Source organism: Lissotriton vulgaris, chromosome 1_2, assembly GCF_964263255.1.
Source record: "Lissotriton vulgaris chromosome 1_2, aLisVul1.2, whole genome shotgun sequence".
NCBI classification, from domain to species: domain Eukaryota; kingdom Metazoa; phylum Chordata; class Amphibia; order Caudata; family Salamandridae; genus Lissotriton; species Lissotriton vulgaris.
Genome location: NC_141686.1, coordinates 265055423 through 265079238, shown reverse-complemented (window position 1 = coordinate 265079238; position 23816 = coordinate 265055423). Strand labels below are relative to the sequence as shown.

The window sequence follows — 23816 nt, the reverse complement described above, 5'->3', positions numbered from 1 at the left end:
TCTTCCCCCTCATCCGGCCTGGTACTGCCCCAACTGCAGAACTCAAGTTAGTCTAGTGATCAGATGCATTGGACTCATCTGTAGTATCCTGAAAGTGCTGCCAGGGGAATTGTGGTCGCACCCAGTGTGGTGGACCGGTCTGCAGAGATTATTGAGGTCATGGACGGGGCAGATAGGGGACAGGGGACAAGGGTCCTGCACAAGCTGTGATGGTATGAGTGAGATGTCACAAACAGGGTAGGTAGAACTGATGTAAGTTTCGAGTTTCCTTCTTTTTTTCCCTTCAGCGGCGTAGCTAGGTGTGGGCGGTCCACCCCAGGCGGCACTATTTTGGGGACAGAGCTGTCTAGCCCTGGACCGTGTCATGTATGTGCATGTAACTTGCATGATCGAGGTAACTATTAGAGATCTATCGGACCACTTTCAGGTGCTCGCTATCCTTTTTCCCCAGCACCCCCTCAGGGGGGCGGCAATCTGAAGGATAGCCCCGGGCGCTACAAGCTCTAGCTACACCTCTGAGCGGGAGAATGGTCGTGCTATAGGTATGACTCTTAGTGCAAAGTTCAACTGACACACTGTCTATTGTAGCTGATGTAATGTCACAAAAATAACAAAAACAAATGAAGGAGTATCCCCAGGACACAGAGTCCTAGTGATCAAAGTGGAGAGAATGAGATGCTAGTAAAGAAAAACATTATTTTCTTTATAAACCCCTCGCTCATCAACCTGGTTGGTGACATGCTTCATCAAAGTCAAAGTCAAAAGCCAGCTTTATTCGATTAGTTAAAATCATAAAAGCAACAATACAATGCAATTTTTAAAAACAATTGTTAAAAAATTATTTTACATATCGTATATTTCATATGTTTAAAACAGTTAAAAAATCAATCAAAGTGATATGTAGGTCCGGTCAATAGTTTAGATGTTAATACAAAAAGCAATACATTCACAGTGAAGTCATAGGAAGAATAGTTAATTTAAAAAATATTAGCTAAGTCTGCAGTGTAATGAGGTCGCCCTTCCAAGTCCTTCGGGGATAGCTTCCTGGTTTTTGTGCGCATAGCTGCGACCAGAAAGCTAGCAACCCCGAAGATTATCTTGTTACTCCCTAGTAACTGTAAATGAAGTAACGCTGGGCGCACCTGCATAAAGCCTGCTTCCCTTAAGATAGGGACCAAGTATAATTTTCTACTCTTCTTAAAGTGCTCACAAAACATTACAAAATGTATAAGGGACTGCTCTGAGAAGTTATCGCAGCTACAAGGAATTGACTCATCTGGCACCTCCCATACAGGGAAGACTCCCAGTGAATACTGTATGATGTTGAACCGAAATCTAACAAGAAGGTGTCGATGGTATGGACGGCTTACAATTGTTAGATAAGGTTCAATCGAGGGTGTAGTCAAGAGGAGGAAGTTTGCTCTGGCTCTGGGTTTAGTCAGCTCCTCACTCTCCCGCTTTAACGCTGCCCTCCTCAGGAAATTATCCTTAATCCATTTCACGTCCCCCTTGCAAATTGTATTAGGGTGGCTAAAAAGATTGGGCCTACCAAGACTTTCCAGGGCGCCCTTGACATAAGCCAGCCACGGGATCTTTAGAACACTATCCAGCGCCATGCAATCCCTAAGAATAATGTGGTTAATCCTAATTTCCTTATTCAGCCAGGTTTTGGCCCAACACACCAATAGTTCCAAGATAAGCTGATCAGTAATGTAGCCCAAGCCTAACTCTGTGTGTAAGGAAAAGACTGGGGTGGATTGTGGAACACTTAGTAGCGTTCTAAGAAACTGATTTTCCACAATCTGCAAATCACCGGTTGAGTGGTAACCCCACAGCGCTGCGCCATAGGTAGCTATGGAAAGGCATTTTGTTTTGTACACTTTCAATAGTGCCTCCATTGGACGTGAGCCTAGCCGCTTTGCAAATCTTAGCAGGGCTGCAGTTGAACGGGTTACAGCAAGTGACTTGGCACACACCTGCGGTTTCCATGAGCCCTTCTCCTCAAAGATCACACCCAGATAAGTGAAGACCTGTACCCTTGAAACCCCCTCACCACAACAACTAAAACTTTTTAATTTTTTCGGCCTTTGCCGCCTCCCGGCCACCATAACATGAGATTTTTTGTTATTAATCAGGAGGTCGAGCTTCGCCATAAAATCACCAAAAGCATCCAGAAGTTTTTGTAGCCCCACTCCCGTGCGGGCAAGGAGGACCGCATCGTCTGCGTAAAGCAGAACAGGCACTGCGGATCCCCCCACATACGGGATATCAAGTGTGGACCCCTCCAGTGCTTTGTCCAAAGAGTTGATGCTTCATCATCGGGGTCCACCTGAGTGACCGAGTGTCACTCTGTGTGCTGCGACGCCTGCAACTGCAGCGGAGCTGGTGGTTTTGTGAGTTTGTGAAAAGTGATAGTGAATTAAAATGTGTACTGCATGTACTCCCTGAATGCTTTTATTCTAGAGTCATGTGTCACAAATAAAATCGAGTGAGGTACTTGTACTGGTGTGTATTGACCGGAAAGTACCAGAATTAAAATGTGAATATGGTCAACATGTTGGAACATGTTTGTTCTTTGTTAGGTTTTCGTCAGGACCAAAGTGAAGAAGAGTCGGGAGGTATACACACGCTAAGGTGCACCCGACCATGGCTCAAATCTGTGCTAAACTGTGTACTTACGGTTGAGTATGCTTACATCCTTCTGTGTAAGGAAATGTTATTGCTAATTTTAGCTGGACCCCATGGAGACCGTGCAGGGGGCTGTAAGTGAGCGTTTTGTCATTAATGGCGGCCCGCCCTACACCTGTCTCGGGATCACACGGAGCCACCTTATCTTTTTCCAAACAATGTTGCAGAGCTGCTCTAAAGTTCAAAAAACTTTCTTTAGGTAACCTGAAACACCCCTGTACTGAGTCCAACTCAATGCCTAAAAATTCTATTGTGGTTGCTGGACCCACCGGCGCCAGAGGAACCCCGAAAGTATGCATGAGCACGCAAAATTCCTGCAATGCCCAAGCGCTCTCCCGGGAGCCCGCCGACCAAAGAAAGAGAAAGTCATCCAGAGAATGCATGACCTGTTTGTGCCCTGTCGGCTGTCTTAAAACCCATTCAAAAAATGAACTGAATTTTTCAAAGTAAGCGCAGGAAACAGAGCAATCCAGTGGCATGCACATATCCATGTAGAATTTTAAAGCCCAGAAGGTGATGATCCTGAGGGTGTACAGGCAGCAAACGGAAGGCAGACTTAATATCTGATTTGGCTAGCAAGGCCCCGGGGCTCAGAACCCTTAGCATATCCACTGCTTGGTCAAAGGAAGCATATTTCACGCTACATATGTCCTCATTGATGGCGTCATTCAATGAATTGCCTCTAGGGTCTGACAGATTATGAATCAACTCCCCCCTCCTCTTTCTCGGGGACCACTCCAAGGGATGAGAAAACAAAATTGTGTACTGGGATGTGGTCAAAAGAACTAGCTATTCTGCCGAAGTTATTTCTTTTGCAATTTTAGTAGCTGCTACCCCTGGGTTGGTCCTTACCGAGAGCTGATTTCTATACTCAGGTGTCCCTCTGTAATCAAATGCAGGAGTCCTGAAGCCATACAAAAACCCTTCCTGTAAAGTCCTAGCCGTGGCATGATCTGGGTAACTGTTTAACCAAGGAGTCATAGCCATAACATCAATGGGTGAGTGTGTTACCAGCTGTGTCCCCTCCTCAATCCTGTTTCTTCTTACTCCTATAGCCTGCTTTCTTGAGACATTTAGATTCTGGGTGAGAAGGGTTGTTGCAGATAGAACAAGGTGTCTGAATTTACATGTGCCTTTGGCCCTGGTGCATGTCTGTCTATTAAAATCCCAACATGTCCCTTTCCTACCCCCCCTGTCCCTGGACTAGGGGTCGTGCCCGTGGTTTGGGGCGGCCGAAAGGGCTGTGACCCTTGAAATGTGTGACCCTTGTTCAAATGTTGGACTGTGTTACCCGGCTGCCCAGGCCCAAACTGATCCAACCATGAGAGCGTCTCGACTCGGTCCCGGGAAAGTGATGGGTCAACTGCTTTGGCCTTCCTGAAATTCATCTCATAATCCTTCCACCCTACGCCCCCATATTTGTCATGAGACCTAGTAATCCTGCTCTGGTAACAAGCCATCTCTGCTTGTAAATTAGGTGTACGCTCCGCTATTATTGCCATAAATACAGAGGAAAAAAGTGCGCCCGCAAGGGGATTTGTTTGTTAGAAACTGATCACAGATTATAGGCCTACATTTCTTGTTGCAAATTATGGTCTATCCAACCTAATTGGCATCTGTTTATAGTTCTTAGTGTCACAGTATTTAGGACTTAGAAATTAATCACAACAGATACAAAAAAACTACACAGGAAATTTGTTTAATAGATAGATGATTATTTTTATATTTTTATAGTTAGGGTACTGTTCAGCATTAAAAAACAATTATACAGAGCCTTACAAATGAACAGGAATTAAATAAATCACTCCATTAATCCATCTGTATTAAAGTTCAATCTACTACAAATTTGCGGCAGCGACTCCTATCATCCAACAAAAAGAGATGCCGCTGTTCAAATTAATGTTACAAAATAAGGGTTGACCCAATGGTACTGGGACCTGGGTATTCAATGCTGTGTATAAAGTGGTCCCAGTCTAAAACACATTTTAAACGCACATCACAGTTTATGAACAGTACACATATTACAAAACAAATTTTTCAAGACAGAATACTCTGAGTGATATTATTTAATATACATCCTCAAATGCAGATCAGTTGTCAAAATAATCAACAATTGGTAGACATTTAGTCTCAATGCCCAAAAAGAGGGGCGTGGGAAAAGGACAGGTGAGGGAGGGAACTGTGGTTGGGATAGTGTGAAAGTGAAAGCAAATTATAGAAACAATAACAGGTGGTCTTATATACATTTAAAGTTCAGTACCACATTGACATATATACATCGTCATTGGAGTATTTACACATTTGATAATCCTATCCCAAAAGCACAATAACACAGCCACTAAATGTTCTGTTGTCAGAAGGGTAGGAGAAGGAAGGTATGTTGACGTTTCGACCCCAAAAGGTGTAGGCTGAATCCTGCCCTACTGCGGGGTCTTCTTCTGGACAGGTGGGAGGTGGGATGGTGAACAAGGGCACCTGAGAATTAAAACACATTGTTCAGTTTGGGATGATCTAATGTTACTCCTAATGTGTGCAGTGTCAGTCGCAACATATTTATCTAAGAACCACACCTGTGTCGTGTGGCACCGTCTACAGTAAATGTTGGGCCGGAGGGCTCGAATGAAGAGGGAGAGCGCATGAACCTAAAACGAATTAGGTTTAAATTAGGAATGTGGGCAATTACACAAAACGTCCCCCAATGCAATAGAAATTCATCCATACATCGTGCTTGAGTTGCAAAGCATCCAAAAATACCCAGCCGGGTTAAAAAGGTGGGTAGTATCGTCATATACAGGAGTAGTGACCAGCCTGAGGCTCACACGGGTAAGACCAAACCCTATCGCCACATATATACACACAACACAAGGTTGCGGAATCTATTACCATCATGCTTAGTCTCACGAGGGATTGGAAACAACTCGGGACTGAGAGAAGTAAAACCAGCTTAATCCGACTCACAGGACAAAACAAAACAAAACCGGGGTATGCCTGCTGGAGTGTGCTGCTTAATATTGATTCAGACAATGGGGCATTCTCGTTCACTTCAATAGTCATATTTATATAGTTACCTAAAATTTGTGTGCTCGACCTGAGCTTCATGGGCTGCACTTCGTGGTTGAGCAATATCGGGATATACTTCGGGGATAATTTTTCTCCTGCCAGGGGTGAATGACGGAATTTAATTAGGACAATGTAAAACTCCGTGAGTCAAAAAAAAAGAAAAAGCTTGCTCCATGCGTAGTAAATGTAAATCTGTCAATCTTACCGCAAATGATTGAGGCGCTCGCATTGAATGCCGGCTCTAAACTTCCATCGAGTCCGGGTACAGATTGCAGATCCCGTAAAACTGAGGCATAGTCGCTCACTGGATTGGAAAGGAACCGTGGCTAACACATCGCAATTATTTGAAGCGGCGTGCGCGTGTGGGTGCAGCAGCTGGATGGCTGCTAATCGTTTTAGCCAATTATTCAAAATAAATCAGAACAAAGAAGTTATGGACAGTTAAGTCGACGTTTCGGTCTTATGTTTGTTGACTCCTTAAGACCATCTTCAGGACAACCAATCTTAAAAATAAAGACGAGACCCCCTGCGAAAGATACAATGTACACATTGTGATCTTCTATACATTTTTCAATCTGCAAAATATTCACACCCGTGTGCTACAAAAGTTATAATTCTTATTCACTGTTGCTTTGCTATTATGGCTTTACCAACATGCTTCTATCTGGTTGGCTTCTAGATCCATATTCGACTGATGCAAAGATATAAAATCTAAACAACCAAATCAATCATTAGCTGTTCTAAACATTATATCTTCAAATGTTCAAAACTAATGCGACCTAAGTGTCATATCAATGTGAAAACCGCAGCCATGGTTTATCACTGATTGTAATCATTTATATTTCCTGTTACTTATATACCTGGGCAGTTCTTCTTGAATTCTTGAACTGATGTATTTAAAATTCGAGTTTCTGCCTCAGTCTAAACGAAAAAGAACCTATAGAGAGAGCGAATTACATGTTTTATGTTGACTTTCCCACTGTTCGCTGGTGAACTATCAAATATGCTATTATTCTTGTTAGCCTCTCTTTTCCTTATTTTTAATCTAGTTATTGTACTTTGTTTTACCTGGTATTTTCTGAATCACGCAGGCTTTAGGTTGAAGGATCTTATTCTCCTTTTTGGCAAGAAAATAGAATAGACACCCGTGGAGACAGTAATTTGTACCTTTTAGTTTATACTGGTTTCCTAAGGTCCTATTTTCTTATTTTGCTCTGATGATTTGTTTAATACAGGTAAAGTATTATTGATGACGCGGAAATGTTGTTGTGACAGCATTTATTTCCTGCAGTCCATAACTAATCCTACTCATTTATAACTACATTACGTTATGTTGTACAATGAATGCCTTTCAACTGCGTGATGTTGCAACAACTGTGGGGCATGCTTCTAGATATGTTATCACAATTAACGAGTGTACATCATAGCTTCAAATAAATATGCTGCTCGTCACGGCGTTTACCTTCTGTTAGAGAAGTGCCTTAATTAACCGTGCTTCAACATTGGGCTCCAGTGCTTTACAGACCTCCATTTGGGTGCAGTCTATTGGACCAGCCGCCCGATTTTAATAAAAACAATGCTGTTTAACTCTAAGGAGCTAACGTTAGTTACTGTATGGCTTTTATGTGGTATGAACCCTCACTTACTTCTCTATCTCTGTCGCCGGGCGAATTTCCTCCGAAACGGCGTAATTGCGCGAGATTCTGCTATTCTCGCTTGTGTTAGCCGCTATTACCTGAATCTAATTTATCGTATAATGCCCTGAGGCTTATATTGAACTGTTGGCATCAACAGGGCGGCCATCTTTAGATGGCTGTCTAATTACTTTATCCGTTACAACATTCTTAAATTAGCTCCCCAAGAGTAAACCTCAGTTATCCCTAAATTGCGCGCGAAAGGCAGCGCTATAAAAAACAAATTGTCATATCCAACAATATAGGTAGTATTCTCCGTGGAGGGGGGCAGTTACAAGCTCAACCACACGGATTGTTGCCGGGGGCCGTTTCGAATGCCCGTTGATGAAGTTTGCCGTGCCCTGACCCCATTCAGAGGCAGGAGACTACATTGAATTTTCCCAGTGGATTCCTGTGATTGGACCACATGACAGGAAGTCACCTTTGGGCGTTTGCAGTCCTCCTTTTAGAGACACGTTTGGTCCCTCGTGGACAAAGTAGCTACCCAGCCCCCTGTGGGATTGGAATTCCATATATATTTTTTCTGCTGGCTGCCCTGTGTGCTATAGTACCCATGTCCTATTGAAGCCCTAAAGACATCTGGCTGAAACGCGACCGCGTCGACACCTTGCTCATAAGGAGTCCCCATCATTCTGTAACTTAGTCTAAGTTTCGTTTTTATGCGCCCTGATGAATATATTGTAGGTAGAGAATTGACATCTCTGGCGCATAGTGTGGGACTTTCCTGTTAGGATGTATTTCACTCGAAGCTAGGAGTGGATACTGTGATACATTTTGTACATATATATTTTTTAGGGTACACATATGTATGTATAGATAGATTGTAATATCTGTAATGTACAGTTTGTAATTGTGACTTGTAGATATTGTGTATGTTGTAATGTTAAATATATATTTTTCATATTTGTTTATCTGTGGCGCCACTCTTTTTGTTGACTTGCGTAAATGTTTATTTGAAATTTTGAATATGAATGCCTTATAATATTGGTAAGCAACAGGATAATTAATTATTTCTTGTTTGTAATTAAATGGTTGATTGATCCCGCAGTACCATTTTCTTCTACTTTTTCATCTTTTTGATGTCCCCTGCTCAGGTAATAATGTGAGCGCTACATAGGCGACAGTGAAGGACTATAACTGTAGTTTAAAGCCTCAAGTACTATAAGAAATCAAATTGAACAATAATGTACATGTAGTTTAGAAGCAAATATGCAAAATGATTACTACGTTGCATGATAAAAAATACACACGATACGCAATATTTACGTGGTGTAAGTATGTCCCCAAGAGTAAACCTCAGTTATCCCTAAATTGCGCGCGAAAGGCAGCGCTATAAAAAACAAATTGTCATATCCAACAATATAGGTAGTATTCTCCGTGGAGGGGGGCAGTTACAAGCTACTTTAAGAATGTTGTAACGGATAAAGTAATTTGACAGCCATCTAAAGATGGCCGTCCTGTTGATGCTAACAGTTCAATTTAAGCCTCAGGGCCTTATACGATAAATTAGATTCAGGTAATGGCGGCTAACACGAAGGAGAATAGCAGAATCTCGCACGATTAGTCAGTTTCGGAGGAAATATGTCAGGCTACAGAGATAGAGAAGTAAGTGAGGGTTCATAACACATAAATGCCATACAGTAACTAACGTTAGCTCCTTAGAGATTAACAGCGTCGTTTTAATTAAAATCGGGCGGCTGGTCCAATAGACATTACCAAATGGAGGTCTGTAAAGCACTGGAGCCCAATGTTGAAGCACGTTTAATTCAGGCTATTAGTATCTCTAACAGAAGTTAAACGCCGTGACGAGCAGCATATTTATTTGAAGCTATTATGTACACTCGTTAATTGTGATAACATATCTAGAAGCATGCCCCACAGTTGTTGTAACATCACGCAGTTGAAAGGCATTCATTGTACAACATAACGTAATGTAGTTATAAATGAGTAGGATTAGTTATGGACTGCAGGAAATAAATGCTGTCACAACATTTCCGCGTCATCAATAATACTTTACCTGTATTAAACAAATCAGCAGAGCAAAATAGGAAAATAGGACCTTAGGAAACCAGTATAAACTAAAAGGTACAAATTACTGTCTCCACAGGTGTCTATTCTATTTTCTTTCCAAAAAGCAGAATAAGATCCTTCAACTTAAAGCCTGCGTGATTCAGAAAATACCAGGTAAAAGAAAGTATAATAACTAGATTAAAAATAAGGAAAAGAGAGGCTAACAAGAAGAACAGTATATTTGCTAGTTCACCAGCGAACAGTGGGGAAGTCAACATAAAACATGTAATTCGCTCTCTCTATAGGTTCTTTTTCGGGAAGCCTGAGACAGAAACTCGAATTTTAAATACATCAGTTCAAGAATTCAAGAAGAACTGCCCAGGTATATAAGTAACAGGAAATATAAATGATAACAATCAGTAATAAACCTAGGCTGCGGTTTTCACATTGATATGACACTTAGGTCGCATTAGTTTTGAACATTTGAAGATATAATGTTTAGAACAGCTAATGATTAATTTGGTTGTTTAGATTTTATATCTTTGCATCAGTCGAATATGGATCTAGAAGCCAACCAGATAGAAGCATGTTGGTTAAGCCATAATAGCAAAGCAACAGTGAATAAGAGTTATAACTGTTTTGTAGCACACTGGTGTGAATATTTTGCAGATTAAAAAATGTATAGAAGATAACAATGTGTACATTGTATCTTTCGCAGGAGGTCTCGTCTTTATTTTAAAATTGGTTGTCCTGAAGATGGTCTTAAGACCGAAACGTTGACTTTCCTGTCCATATCTTCTTTGTTCTGATTTAATTTGAACAGCGGCATCTCTTTTTGTTGGATCATAGGAGTCGCTGCCGCAAATTTGTAGTAGATTGGACTTTAATACAGATGGATTAATGGAGTGATTTATTTAATTCCTGTTCATTTGTAAGGCTTTGTATAATTGTTTTTTAATGCTGAACAGTACCCTAACTATGAAAATAATCATTTTTCTACGAAACAAATTTCCCGTGTAGCTTTTTTGTATCTGTTGTGATTAATTTCTGAGTCCTAAATACTGCGATACAAGGAATTATAAACAGATGCCAATTAGGTTGGATAGACCATAATTTGCAACAAGAAATATAGGTCTATAATCTGTGATCATTTTCTAACAAACAAATCCCCTTGCAAGCGCATTTGTTTTTATCATACATTAGCCCAAGCTCGCAAGGGTTTATTGGGTCACCCCCTTCTTTTAAATATAAATACAGAGAAGGCCCGAATCCAGTTGCTCAAACTCTCCTCTTTCCTGAATTTCAACAGTTCTGCGCTCCATTCACTCGGAAGCATCCAATCTTTCTGTTTCCTTGAATACTCCATTTCCCTATCATCCACCAGAAGGGAGAAAATATTAATGTAAGCACCAGACCATACCAATTCTTTTACTTCACGAGTTACATCTCTGGCTAAATGTTCGCTTCCCGTGTGTAGCACACTCGCGCCCAGCAATGGCAATGTCACTTCCTTACATATTGCCACCACTCCAGCTGGCTCCGTCACTTAGTCTTTTCCATTGCTGGTTGCTGGCAACTCTTCGTTGTCTCCTGCTAACAGGACCACCCCTGTTGGTTGTAAATAAATCGTAAATCATACGTTCTTATATAGCGCCTTTTCACCGTAAGGTCTCGGGAAGGGGGGCGGGGCAGGGGGGTGCCCGCCATACTTATAACAGGGCAGATGCCGGCCCCGCCTTTCTGATCTCTGTGGGACTGGAACTTCTGCCACTGAAGGGAACACATCCTTTGTCCCAGCACACGCTGGTGCCATCTCTGTGGGACTGGAGCTCCTGGCACTGGGGGGTACACCTCCCGGGTCCCAGCACACCCTGGCACATCTCTGTGAGACTGGAACTCCTGTCAGTGGAGGGTAACTTATGTGTCCTGGCATATACTGGTGTTGTCTCCCCGAAATGATCAGAAGGGGCTAAGAACATAGGCTGCATCCAAGGCATAATGATAGTGTTGAAGGGGGCGGTGAGACGGTAAAGGGGAACCAAAAAAGGTGAGAAATGATGGAAAGAAAAGGAGAGTATGAGGCTGCATACAGAAGGGTAAGATGGAAGAGTTATTGAAGAGAGCTGAACAGAGGGAGAAAAAAATGAGGCAGAGGTATAGGAGGAGAAGGATATCCGAGCACTTTACAATTGCAGAAGATGCATCATACTGACTGCAGGTGTAATATAAATTTGCTATATATAAAACGTTATAAATAAATAAAGTGTGTGTGAGGTGAATGCGCGGTAAGTGACTCCCAACCAAGGGAGAGAGGTGGGTCATTTATTTGTCAGCTTTGTGATGTCCAGCACTCATTTGAAAACTCCTTGACCAGCGGAGGTCAACCATCTCCCATTTACTGCACAGACCCCCTTTGTTAGATCAAGCTCACATTTTTGCTGGGGTTAGGTTCCATTTCTGACCTGGTTGTGAGGTTTGGTTGTGAGGTCAGCCTTGAGAAGCGCATTTGGTACGGTGTAGGAGCTAGAGGAATTGACAGACGTTCAGGGATCTTTCTGTTGGGTCCTTAATTCATCAAGCTGTGTTTGTGAAAGATGAGTGCTTATAATCCTAGGTGGCATTCAGAAGGCTGTCTGAACTGTCCGATCGGTGGCAGTGCATCTAGACTTCCCAGACTTCCATTTTAAGAGCTAAATGGTGGCAGCATTTCACGGAGCCCTGTTTGTAGATGAATCTCAATCCTAGCAGGTGCTGGGACCTTCTCTCATTTTGCGTATTTACAAACCCTGCTGTTACACCCTTGGGTCTCGTGCTGTCTAGCATTGCCCTTTACTTTGTGTGCCTGCTGTGTCATACTGTATCTGAGCTCCAAGCCTGTGCCACTACCTAGATGGCTGCCCAGACCACCTTTTGAGAGTCAAGCTTACAAAGGGAGTCTTGGCTGCTACCTTTAGAGTGGATTACCTGACTGCCAGAGCATCAGCAGTACCAACTGTATCCAACTAGGTTGTTCCAAAATCATGGACATGGGGGAACTGTCTGAAGTACGCACACGCCACTCGTCATCATTGTACCATCCATGGCCCCATTAACGCCTCTCTCTCTTCCTTGGGATTAGACCAGGGAGGGGTCTGTGGTTTAAGTAAATTCAAGTGTTTTGAACCTTTCATATATTCGAACCTTCGTGTAGAATAACGCGAACGCCCGATATATATATACACATGTTCCTTTCCTCAACACTCAATGCAACTCTGACCACAGGCTACCCTCACGTGTCCATGACCAATTCCGCGAGTCCTCCACTGCACTATATTTCCTTGCTGTCAACCTGTCATGAACACTGTGACAAGGTTCCTTTAGATCTCTTCTACTTTTATCATGTCCTTGTTTGCAGATTCTTGTATCTCTTTTAGTAAGAAAGTGTGAAGTTCTAGACACCTGCAGAAGTGTTGGTATCCTGTCTGCCCCCTATCCAGGCTGATATATTTTTATTGTTTTTGTTATGGGCGATGCCATAACATCATAGATATTTTCATGAGAAGCTTAATTGCTTTCAGTGTTTCAGTTATAGAAGCAAATTATCTATATGTAAATTGAGATGATGCATTTGATTGGCACTGACCCTATTCTTTGCACCTTGATACCTGTTAGCTCCCAGGCATTCCTTCAAATCTAATAGTCTCCCCAAGGTTCCAAATACGATTTGTACATGGTATGCATCTGCATCCCTCTGAGGTGTGCCCCGTGTCTGCATTCTCTGTGGTGTTTGCCTCTGCTCGTGCTTGTTGAGATATGACGCAGAAAAGTATAGTAACTACACATATAGTGTAGTAATTTGTAAACCAAATGGAAAATGTACAAATACCACATACAAGATGCAGTAAGCAGACAAAACAAATGTGTGGTGTGTCCCAAGGGGTAAACACAAATAGAAGTGGACAAGTGAGAATTGTATGTACAGGCAACAACTTTCATTATGTGTTTATAAATGCCCACATATTCAGATCAATGAAAATAGCAAATTATTTTAAGCCAGTGATAGTGTGCTTTGGTGTCAGTGGCTCTTTAGAAATGTGAGTTCTCTTCAGGACAATGAGACAACAGGGACACCTATGTGGGGAACCAGTGAAATTATGTTTAATTCCTATTTTTGGTAATGTAGAGTATTAGCAGGATTATTTCCTGTTCAAAGGGTAGTCACAAGGTCATGCTAGGATGATAAAGGCATTTAGTGCATTGTCATAGAAGGTGAGCAATGGAATTGGCTTGAGTTAACATAGAACTCACCATAATGGGTAAAAGTTCCTATGACATCCACATTGTGAGGATTGAATGCATCATGTGCTCAGTAAACTTTTAGTAGTTTAATTTCTAGTATTGAAATTTCAGGTAATGTCTCTTTTTGTGTAAATTCCATGGGGCCCTACTTGAGATAAACAGTAATTGTTCCAGATTACATGCCAATAACAAACTGGGATGTGCAGTCTGGGTCGAGCTTCCAAGAGCGCCAATGGGCGTATCTCGCTGTCACACCTCCACTTCTCCCATTGTGATCTGAGCAAAGGTGTAAAATGTTTCCTACCCTGTGCTCCTGTAGGTATAATGTTTCATGTCCTATTGTCAGTGGGATTTTTTTTGATGATTTCCCCTCTGCTATCCTTGGTGAGACGTAATGTGTAATTCTCTCAACCTTAATACTCCATAGGATCTGAAGAAGATTTCCTTATGAGAGGATGCGTAACAACCGCACCCATCCTTTTAACTAACCCTGGGCAAAGCACTACGCTACGCTCGCGTAGTTTGCGCAACTTCGCACTACGCGAGCTGCACGTAGCACAGTGCAAACATGCGTAGCATAGTGCAGCCGTAATGTTTTGCTTGCTCGTGGTCCTAAACGTCAAGTTGGTGACCGCCAGCAAGCAAAATGACATCCTCGCAAGACTTTTTCCTTGATCGCGAGCATGAAAAATAAACCTCCCGGCAAGATTCTCAACAAAGGGCGGTCCGGTTTCTCATTGTGAGTGGTCGTGCATGCTCGTGACTGCTCGCGATGAGAAACTACCAGTCCATTTGCAAAGCTGCAGCTCGAGTAAAAATCTACTTGAGCGGCAGAAAAGTACAACTCTCACTGTGCAAGATGCCGTTTTCAAAGATTGCACAGTGCCGGATGCTTGTCCGCTCTGTGCAATCATTGAAAATGACATCTTGCACAGTGCGAACATGCTACTACGCAGTTCGCGAAGTGCTACGCGTAGCTCGCGAAGTGTACTTGGCGTAGCTTCGCGTAGCGCTACTTTGCGATCTACACCCACCCCTACTTTTAACCCAATCAGATTGTGTGTGTTCCATCCTGCTTTGATCTTTCCCAGCGCATCATAATCTTTGGTTTACCACCTCCTGTAATCTGAGGCTTGGTATGTTGGCACTTTTGGTTGACGGAGACTGAGATCCTTTCCTTCACCTTTGAATTCAAACAAGAGCTTTGGTGTGTGATCCATGCCCCATGTTTAGGGGGGGTCTGATGCCTGTCCTGATGATCGTTTGGTGTGTGATTCCGTCATAATCAGTATCTTTGCTGTAAGATCCTCTGTGTTCAGTAGATTTGATGTTAGACCTCTTCTTGCTCACTAGGTTTGATGTGAGACACCCTTTATTGCTCAGTTGGGTTGGTTTGTTGCACCACACCTACTGAGCAAGAAGAGGGGGATACAGTACTTTTGCTAAGTAGGTGTAGCGTAATACCTTACTCTTCCACAATAGGTTAGGTGTGAGACCACCTCCTTGCTAAGTCAGTTTATTCCACGGTCCCCTTCTTAGTAGGTTTGGTAAGAGACCTTCTTCTTGCTCATAGATTTGGTATATGACCTTCTTGCTTTGTAGGTTTGGTGTCAGGCTTTCTTCTTCTTCCGTAGGTTTGAAGTATGACCCTTTTGGTGCTCAGTAGGTTTGGGGTGTATCTCCTTATTGCTCTGTTGGTTTGGTGTGATACCTTCTTGCTCAATAAGTGTGGTCTGAGACCCTCTTCTTGCTCTGTATGTTTGGTGTATGACCCTCTTCTTGCTCAGTAAGTGTGGCTTTGTGACCCCCTTCTTGCTCATAGATTTGGTGTATCACCTTCTTGCTCTGTAGGTTTGATGTGAGTCCTACTTGCTCAGTAAGTGTGGGTTGAGACTCTTCTTGCTCAGCAGAGTTGGTGTGTAACCCTCTTCTTGATAAGTGAATTTGGTCTGTAACCCTCTTCTTGCTCAGTAGGTTTGGTGTGCATCTCCTTCTTGCTCATAGATCTGGTCTATGACCTTTGTGCTCTGTAGGTTTGGTGTGTGACCTTCTTCTTGCCAGTAAGTGTGGCATTGATCCCCTTCTTGCTCATAGATTTGGTGTATCACCTTGCTCTGTAGGTTCGATGTGAGTACTTCTTGCTCAGTAAGTGTGGGGTGAGACTCTATTTGCTCAGTACGTTTGATGTATGGCCCTCTTCTAGCTCATCAGATGTGGTCTGTAACCCTCTTCTTGATAAGTGAATGTGGTCTGTAACCCTCTTCTTGCTCAGTATGTTTGTGACTCTCTTCTTCTTTCCTTGCAGCACACAGAAGCACTACTCTTCGGTTTTCAGTCCATCGCAGAAACCATTGATGTGAACTATTCCGATGTGGTGCCAGGACTTATTGGCCTCATTCCTCGAATCAACATTAACAACGTCCAGCTGGCCGACACCGTGATGTTTACTATTGGTGAGCAGATAACTGTGACCTAAAGGGACTGGGTGAAGGTGTGGTCGTGGATTGCAGTAGTCTATTTTCAAGATTACCAGCCCTGCTCTTTGGTCCTGAAGCTCAGCTGTCCTGTGAGCACTCTGGCCATTTGATGATAGCATTAGTGTCACTCCATCCCTCTTGTGAATTACAACTTATTGCATGATGTTTGTGACAATCCTCATGAAAGAATGTTTATTAGCAGTAATTCCATCCTACAAACCCAAGCACCACAGAAATCACACAATACCCAATATGGACACAATCCAGTGAGTTAAAATCATAGCTCATTTCAAAATACTTTAACCAGTAAACAAGACTGATGGCACTCTGTGGTAAGTGAAGCATCAAAACTATCATCTCAGCTGGCTACATGAACAAATGCCGCTACCCAACCCTTTTCAAATCTAGAGTCTTTCCTGGGCATTGCAACACAGTTGCCCGAAAGGTCCCGGCTCGCTATTGCACTGCGTGAGACGTAAAAAAGCACAAGCTTGGAAAACTACAACCAGGAGCCACAGAAAACAAATTGGATACATCACTCAAAATGATGCAAAAAGTAGAACATAGACACATAGTAATAAACTCAAAACCACTTGATGAATCCAGGATTGAAATTGAGACTCCCAGACATTTTTAAATGTACCCAGGATCAGCATGGGCAGGCATAAACTATCAAATCTCAGCGGCCCATGTTCCAAATCTGTGGAGTGGTGAACCCTCAATCAGCCACTATGCCGAGTTACCTAGCCCAACTAAGTAACTTGCAAACCCACCAAACTAGATTTCTGCCTAATTCTTGCAACACATTCTTCTGCCAAATACAGACACTAGGAATCCGGATCACATCAAAATTGACCGCTTAACAAGGATCTGTTACTGAGAACACCGTCCTCAACTAAAACTTGCAAAGCAAAAGCTAACCAACGCAAACCCTAATGCTTGTGAGCCAGCCACGACCAATATATGTCCTCAGCCAGACATTGGTTCTTCATCACCTGTTCTTTCCCCAAACAAATCCACGAAATTCACCAAAAATAGTTTCCGCATTACAGGCCAAGGGAACACTAAGTTCTCTGTCAATTCATTTATAGATAAATGTGTTCTGAATTTTTCCAGCTGTTAACTTCGCTTAACAGTTTTGCTTTGGCTGCTTATCTACTTCATATGACCTTTCGTAGTGAATGGGTTTCGCGACTAGTTTGAATTCTATTTCACTACCTTTCAAAAAACAAAATCCTAAACTTGAGCTCCTCCACATTTTGATATTTATGTCTCTTTCCACACTTTAAGAAGAAAGTTAATTCCATTCAAATCTTCTTTTGCTCCGCCTCTGACAGCTTTTTTTATTTCACGGTAGCCTTCTGTGAATGCTGTTTTCAATCGCTGGTCTGCTCCAGACTTTTCTGACTGGTGCCTACCCCTTCCTTTGAGGGCGCATAGCCACCAATTTGAGGATCTGCAGCCTCCCCTTTTGTAATCCACACCATTGCATGTCAGTCGTCACATGAGCAATGCATTTGGAGCAGCAGACTCTGGTCGGACTAGGAGCGGAGCCTCAAAACCTGCATCAAAAAAAACACGAGTGTCTGCAGGAACAGTGGAGCCAATGTGCAGACAACAGAAAAATATAGTCATAGCGATTCCCGTTCACCAAGAATGAAAATTTGCCTAGCTGTAGTACAGGTAAGTTTCAATTCTATTAAGGACCCGGAGCAAGGATTATGCCTTCTTTCTTCGCTTTATTTTCACACCAGCCATTTTCAACAAGAACTACTTTTCCCATGAACAGCAGGGAAATAGAAAAGTTCAGAACACAAGTCCTTCTACGCTGTCCACAATCCAGTCCCAAGTTTGTCCTTCCACTCTGTCTGAACTTCACGCATCCTGTTTAGACCCACTATTTTCTGCAAAACAGGCAGCATCAGAAAATAAGTCCAGAACAAACTACCCATCAGAACAACATGACAGCAAGCATAACTGTAGACACTAGAGAAGCATGGACATACATCTCAATTGACCTAATAAACAAATTACTTACACCAGAACGGGGAGGGTTCACGTCTTCAGTGGTCGCTGGGTGGGATAATCCTCGCCTCCGTGTCCTTAATAGAATTGAAACTTACCTGTACGACAGCTGGGAACATTTTCATTCTATGTCTGGACAGGAGGCTCAGATTATGCCAGTTCAAAGCTTGTTTGAGCCACATAAAGGTAGAATCTGAGGACTAGTTGGCAGCGCGCATCAGGTCTTCCAAACGCGATCTGAGAGAAAACGACTTTGAGGCCCTCACCCCTCTTGCCAAGTGTGCACCAAACTTCTTTATATCAATCCCCGCCTCCTGCATCACCCGACGCATCCATCTGGCTACGGTCGGGGACGAAAATGCCCTGTACGGTTTTCGTAATGCAATGAGCAGTTGTCTTTCGCCTGGAGGGCTTGTCTCTGCAGTCAGTTCCTCATATGCTCGGAGGCCCTGCACCACACACAGTTTGGGGTAGTCTCGGAATGCCGTGTATGAGATAACCCTGGTGTTACCCTTGGTTCTTCTACTTACCGTAAATGAAGCCCCATCTGGGAGAACATCCGACAAGCGCCTGCAAGACACCAGGCATACCAGTGTCTCCATCTTAGCCGAAATCTCCTTGCGTGACAAAAACTTGTTCGGTTGACAAGATGGAAAAAGATTCAACACCAGTTTCACATCCCACACTGCAGAATACTGTGGTTCCGGCGGGAGTGACAGGCATATCCCACTAAGTAGCCTACAGAGAAATGGGTGTTCCCCCATCCGCGAATGGGGGTATGGCCCGCTGAAATCACCAAATGGAATTTGTTGATAGAGCGGTAAACCAACCCTTCCTCCGTGAGGCCCGCCACGGAAATTGAGGATGGGGACTACATCGGCCCCCACGGGATTGACACCCCATTGAACACATCAATGACGCCATCTGTTACAGGTGGCTCGGTACCACTTGGTAGTGCTGTCCGCCCATGCTTTGGATAGGAAAGACTCTGCATGGCCCGAAAGCCCTGGGAACAATCAGCGACGCCTGAGATCTACCAAGGCAAGCGTCCGCAGCGTTCCTTCCAGTACCAGGCGTTGAGGATTGAGCTATGGATTCAGCAGGATGTGAGGAAAGTGGAGGAGTCAGATTGGGGAGTCCCAGGAAAGTTCCAGAAGAACTGGAAACCCCACTTAAGGTGTCCACAGAGGGGTATTCAACACAATCCCTGCCTGTTTGCGGCGTACATGGGTGGACACCCGCGTGATCGAGAGAGGGAAATGTGTAGCTCTGCTTCTGTCACCAGTACTGGAAGAACGCATCTGTAGCCTCTGCCCTCCAACTGAAAAATCTCACCAAATATTGATCCAGACGCAATACAAATAGGTCGACTGAAAGAGGCACCACTTCTCCGCTAATTGAGAGAACACCTGCGGTTCTAGTTTCCAAACACTGAGTCCAGAAGGTGGCGAGATTGCCAGTCTGCCACCTCGTTTACGAGGACCTGGGAGGTATTCTACCATGACCGATACCTGGTTCTCCAGGCAGAAGTTCCAAAACTCCTTGCCTGGGTTTGCCAGTGCAAAGGATCTGGTGCTGCCCAGATGGTTGATGTACATGATGGCAGAAATATTGTCCATCTTGAGAAGGACACACAATTGCACCCTGTCTTTCATCCAGCACTGCACTGCTAACGACCCTGCCAGAAGCTCCAGACAGTTTATGCACAACAATTGTTCATGTGCGGACCAGGCTCCACCTGTGGAAAACTCTCTGCATCTGACACCCCAGCCGGAACGGCTGGCATTGGACTCAATCATGACATCCGGAGCAGAACCGAAGATTGCTCTCCGTTCCACGCCTCAATGTGTGCAAGCCACCAGGCCATCGCCTCCTTCACTTCTGCCGTACGCGGGACGGATTGCGAACAAGTCAGTCCCCTCCTGAGGTGGTGCACCTTGATGCGCTGCATCGCACAATAGTGCAATGGGACGGGAAAGATGGCCTGAATTGAGGAGGTGAGAAGGCCCACCAGGCGAGCAAGCTGGCACAATGATGTGTGTGACTTAGCCAAGGTTCGGCGCAGATTGTGCCTGATCTTCGCAATTTTCTGAACTGGGAGGCTCAGGGTAGAGGAGACGGAATCTATTGTGAACCTCAAAAAGGTTGCGCATCGGACCGGGGTAAGGAGGGATGTCTTCTCGTTTATGACGAAGCCTAAGCCTTTCAGTAAGTTGACCGCCGTCTGCAAGTGATGGGGCCAGCCTCTTGAGACACTTGGACAGGAAAAGAATGACATCTAAGTACATGATCCACCAAATGCCCTGCAGCCTTAGGAACTCCACCCCCAGCCTGAGGACCTTTGTGAGACACCACGGCGCAGAGGATAGCCCAAAAGGCAGAGTGCTGAACTCGAAGACCTGACCATCCCACCTGAACTGTAGAAAACGGCAGTGAGGAGGAAAGATAGGAGGAAAGATTGTGATCGTGAGGTATGTGTCCTTCAGGTCGAGGCGGGCCATCTAGTCGAGCGGCCTCAGCACATCCCTGAGGAGGTGGATACTCCATTTTGAAGGACAATATACCACCCACTCGTTGAAATCCTTCAAATTGATCACTGGTCTCTGACTGGCTTTGTCGATCAGAAAATATTGCTTCCAAACACACTGAGGTCCTCTTCTGCGCAGCAAATCAATCCTTTTTGGATAAGGGTGGAGACCTCTTCGCGTATCAAATCTGCGTCTCGCTTGGAAAAAGAAATAGGGCGGGATGGGTCACCTGATGCAGACGGCCATGGAACTCCATCTGGAAGCCCTGCACCATCTGTAGTACCCAAGCATCGCTCGTGAGTGAGACCAAAGCAGGGAGGAAGAGAGCCAAACAACCCCCCACACGGATGCATGCCATAGGCAGCACACTCACCCCAGAGTTGTTAGATTGACCTCCGTATCCTCCGCGGCCGTGGAACTTCTGTCCTCGGGGATGGGTAGAACATATTATAGCGTGCGCTGTCTTGGTATTGCCCATGCCCAGAGCAGGAGAACTGGCTGGCCGAGCAGGCCCTGCCACGAATGGCCCCTGGACCATTCTTTACCCAAGGGGTAAAGACCTGGCAAATGTTGACTGGGTTTTGTCCAGAGAAGTGAAAGTCTCCACGAACTTGCTAAGTTCCTTAATGAACTGGTCCCCAAACAAACCTCCCTGGGCCACCGCTCCAGCCTCCGAGGAGGCCAGGTCTCCCAACTTTGGTCCACTTTTATGAGAAGGGAACAACGCCTCTCTGTAGAGAGCGCACAATTTCCGTTCCCTAGGAACACAATGGCACGCTGCGCCCACCCTGATATATCCTCTGAGAAAATCGACGAAACTGAGGCCTTGGCCTCCTCAGCCATGTCAAGGACCTTGGTTAGCGGGCTCACAGCGTCTAGGAGCTTGTCCTGACAGGAACGCCAGGACCTGTTAATACCCTTCTTAGAGTCCTTCATGAATTTGGCCAGGAACATTGCCATCTTTGGGTGTCTGGGGTAAGGGCAACTTTAACCTCTAAACCTGAATAAAGACATTCCGCCCAAAGGTGATTGCAAGTGTCTTTTTCCATGGGCTTACGTAGATGGCTCGCAACATACTTGGTCACCTTGTCTCCTGGAATCCAGTCTGCGATGGTGGACGATGTCATCCAGGTCGAGCATGTCCGAAACACCCTCTGGGGCAGAAGGGTGGGAAGCCATGGCATAGAGGGGCCTGCATCGTCATCTGTGTCCCTAGGTGAATCCCCCATGTGCTGGAGTTCCGTGGTGGCAGTGCATGGGGGGTCGGGGAACTATCTATGGGGGCCGCTGGAACAACTGTGAGGGATACGGCTCTAGAAAAGCCTGTTTTAGGCAAGATAAAGCATCTTTGTCCATTCCAGGTGTACACTGTTTCTTTGAGGACGGGGGGCCGTCCTCCTGAGGTGCCTGTGGAAGTTTGTGGGGGAGCTTGCATGGGATTGGCCCATTTAGCTCACTCCAGCGCTATCTTTGCAGAGAGGCGCTGTTCCAATTGCTCCATGGCTTGGTTTAGTGCACTGTATATGGGGCTATCCAATGTCTGGTAGAGGTCGTCGTCCCTAGGAAGAAAGGACAAGGAGTCCTCTGCCTGGAATAGCTCCTGCTCTGACTGCATAACTATGTAAGTAACCAAACGTGGGAAACCCACTTGGTGCAGGCAGTTCCTTCAGTGCTGACGGACACCGGATTAGGGCACACAGAGCGTGGCAGATTTTGGCTGAGAGGGAGCCCAGGCAAATGTGGATGGGCCAGAGGTACACAATTTAGTAGCAGAGCCCTGGGACACTCCTGCCCTGCACTGATTAGTGGGCTCGTGCCATCCGAGACCAGTGTCCCACGCACTAGGCACCTTTGCAAACCCAGAGGGTGTCGGAGAACAAATGTACAGACCCCAGTGGGGTGTAAGAGAAGAAATGGGGGCTACAGTCCCATTTAGGGTGTCACTCGGGTGGCTGGGGACAAGGCTGGACTCCCCACAGGATAGGGCTTGTCAGCACTCTGTTACTAGGGCCTGACTTGGGCTGCCCATAGAGAGCGCACAGCACCCCCAAGCAGCAGGTGGACCTCCCGGCAGTCTGGTATGGGGTTGAAAGAGGTGCCTTAAAAATATGCCAACAGTAGAAACAAATCCCCTCCCCTCCCCCCCACACCAGAAGAAACAGTAAAAACGACTTAACTTGCTGCTGAGCAGCGAAGAAAGAGGAAGAATGAACAGAGTGGAAGGACCAACTTGAGACTGGAGTGTCGACAGCGCAGAATGACTTCTGTTCTGAACTTTTCTATTTCCCTGCTGTTCATGGGAAAAGTAGTTCTTGTTGTTGAAAATGGCTGCTGGGAAAATAAAGCGAAGAAAGAAGGCATAATCTGAGCCTCCGGTCCAGACCTAGAATTGACACCGTAGTAGAAATGATAGTGACGGATAACAGCAACTTGCTTTATATATAGCGGTTCACACTGCTATTGAATGTATTATAAATATTATGTGCTAATTTTACCCATTTGTTAACTGACTGAGCTATTTTGCATTTGCGGAAGGGAGAGCCTCCAAAGCACATGATTTCCCAAGGAAGGAACCAACTGCTTCACTGTACTGGAATGAAGGGAGCCCATGTAGCCCTGAAACTCGACCACGCTTCCACAGTGTCAGATTCAATGGTCGTCCATATGCACTACTTAAACAAACAAGGAGGTACAACACTGAAGGGCGTCTAAAAGAAAGTTCATCATGCAACAGCTCTTGATAGCAGCAGTTTTGTTTCTAAGGTGTTCACGGTTTTATTTATTTATTTATTTAATTACTTTATAGATGAAATTTCTAGAGCACATTAGACCAAAAGGCATCAAAGCGTTAAGAGCAGAGGAGTAACAGAAATACCGAGGGCGACCCCTAATAAGCACACTCAAAGTCACGCTCCCTAACTAAAAAGTCTAATCCATAAAAAGCCACATTTCAAGTTGCGGAACAATAGGTGAGTGTTCAGGCACATTGATCTGTTCAGGAAGCGAATTCCATAACCTGGTGGTCCCCACTGTAAAAGCACGTTCCACGCCTCTCT

General features: G+C 44.5%; 1 protein-coding gene across 2 annotated transcripts in view; it reads left to right on the top strand.

The window, feature by feature from the left end:
• The window catches only part of IPO13 (importin 13), a 627153-nt gene that overhangs the window by 418685 nt on the left and 184652 nt on the right, over nt 1-23816 (top strand). For both annotated transcript variants that reach the window (XR_015307559.1, XM_086953190.1), the window contains exon 7: nt 16036-16183. Coding sequence is in view for 1 of the 2 variants with exons in the window: in XM_086953190.1 (XP_086809316.1) it covers nt 16036-16183 (148 nt within the window). In the remaining variant the exon portion in view is untranslated. The remainder of the gene's footprint in view (nt 1-16035; nt 16184-23816) is intronic.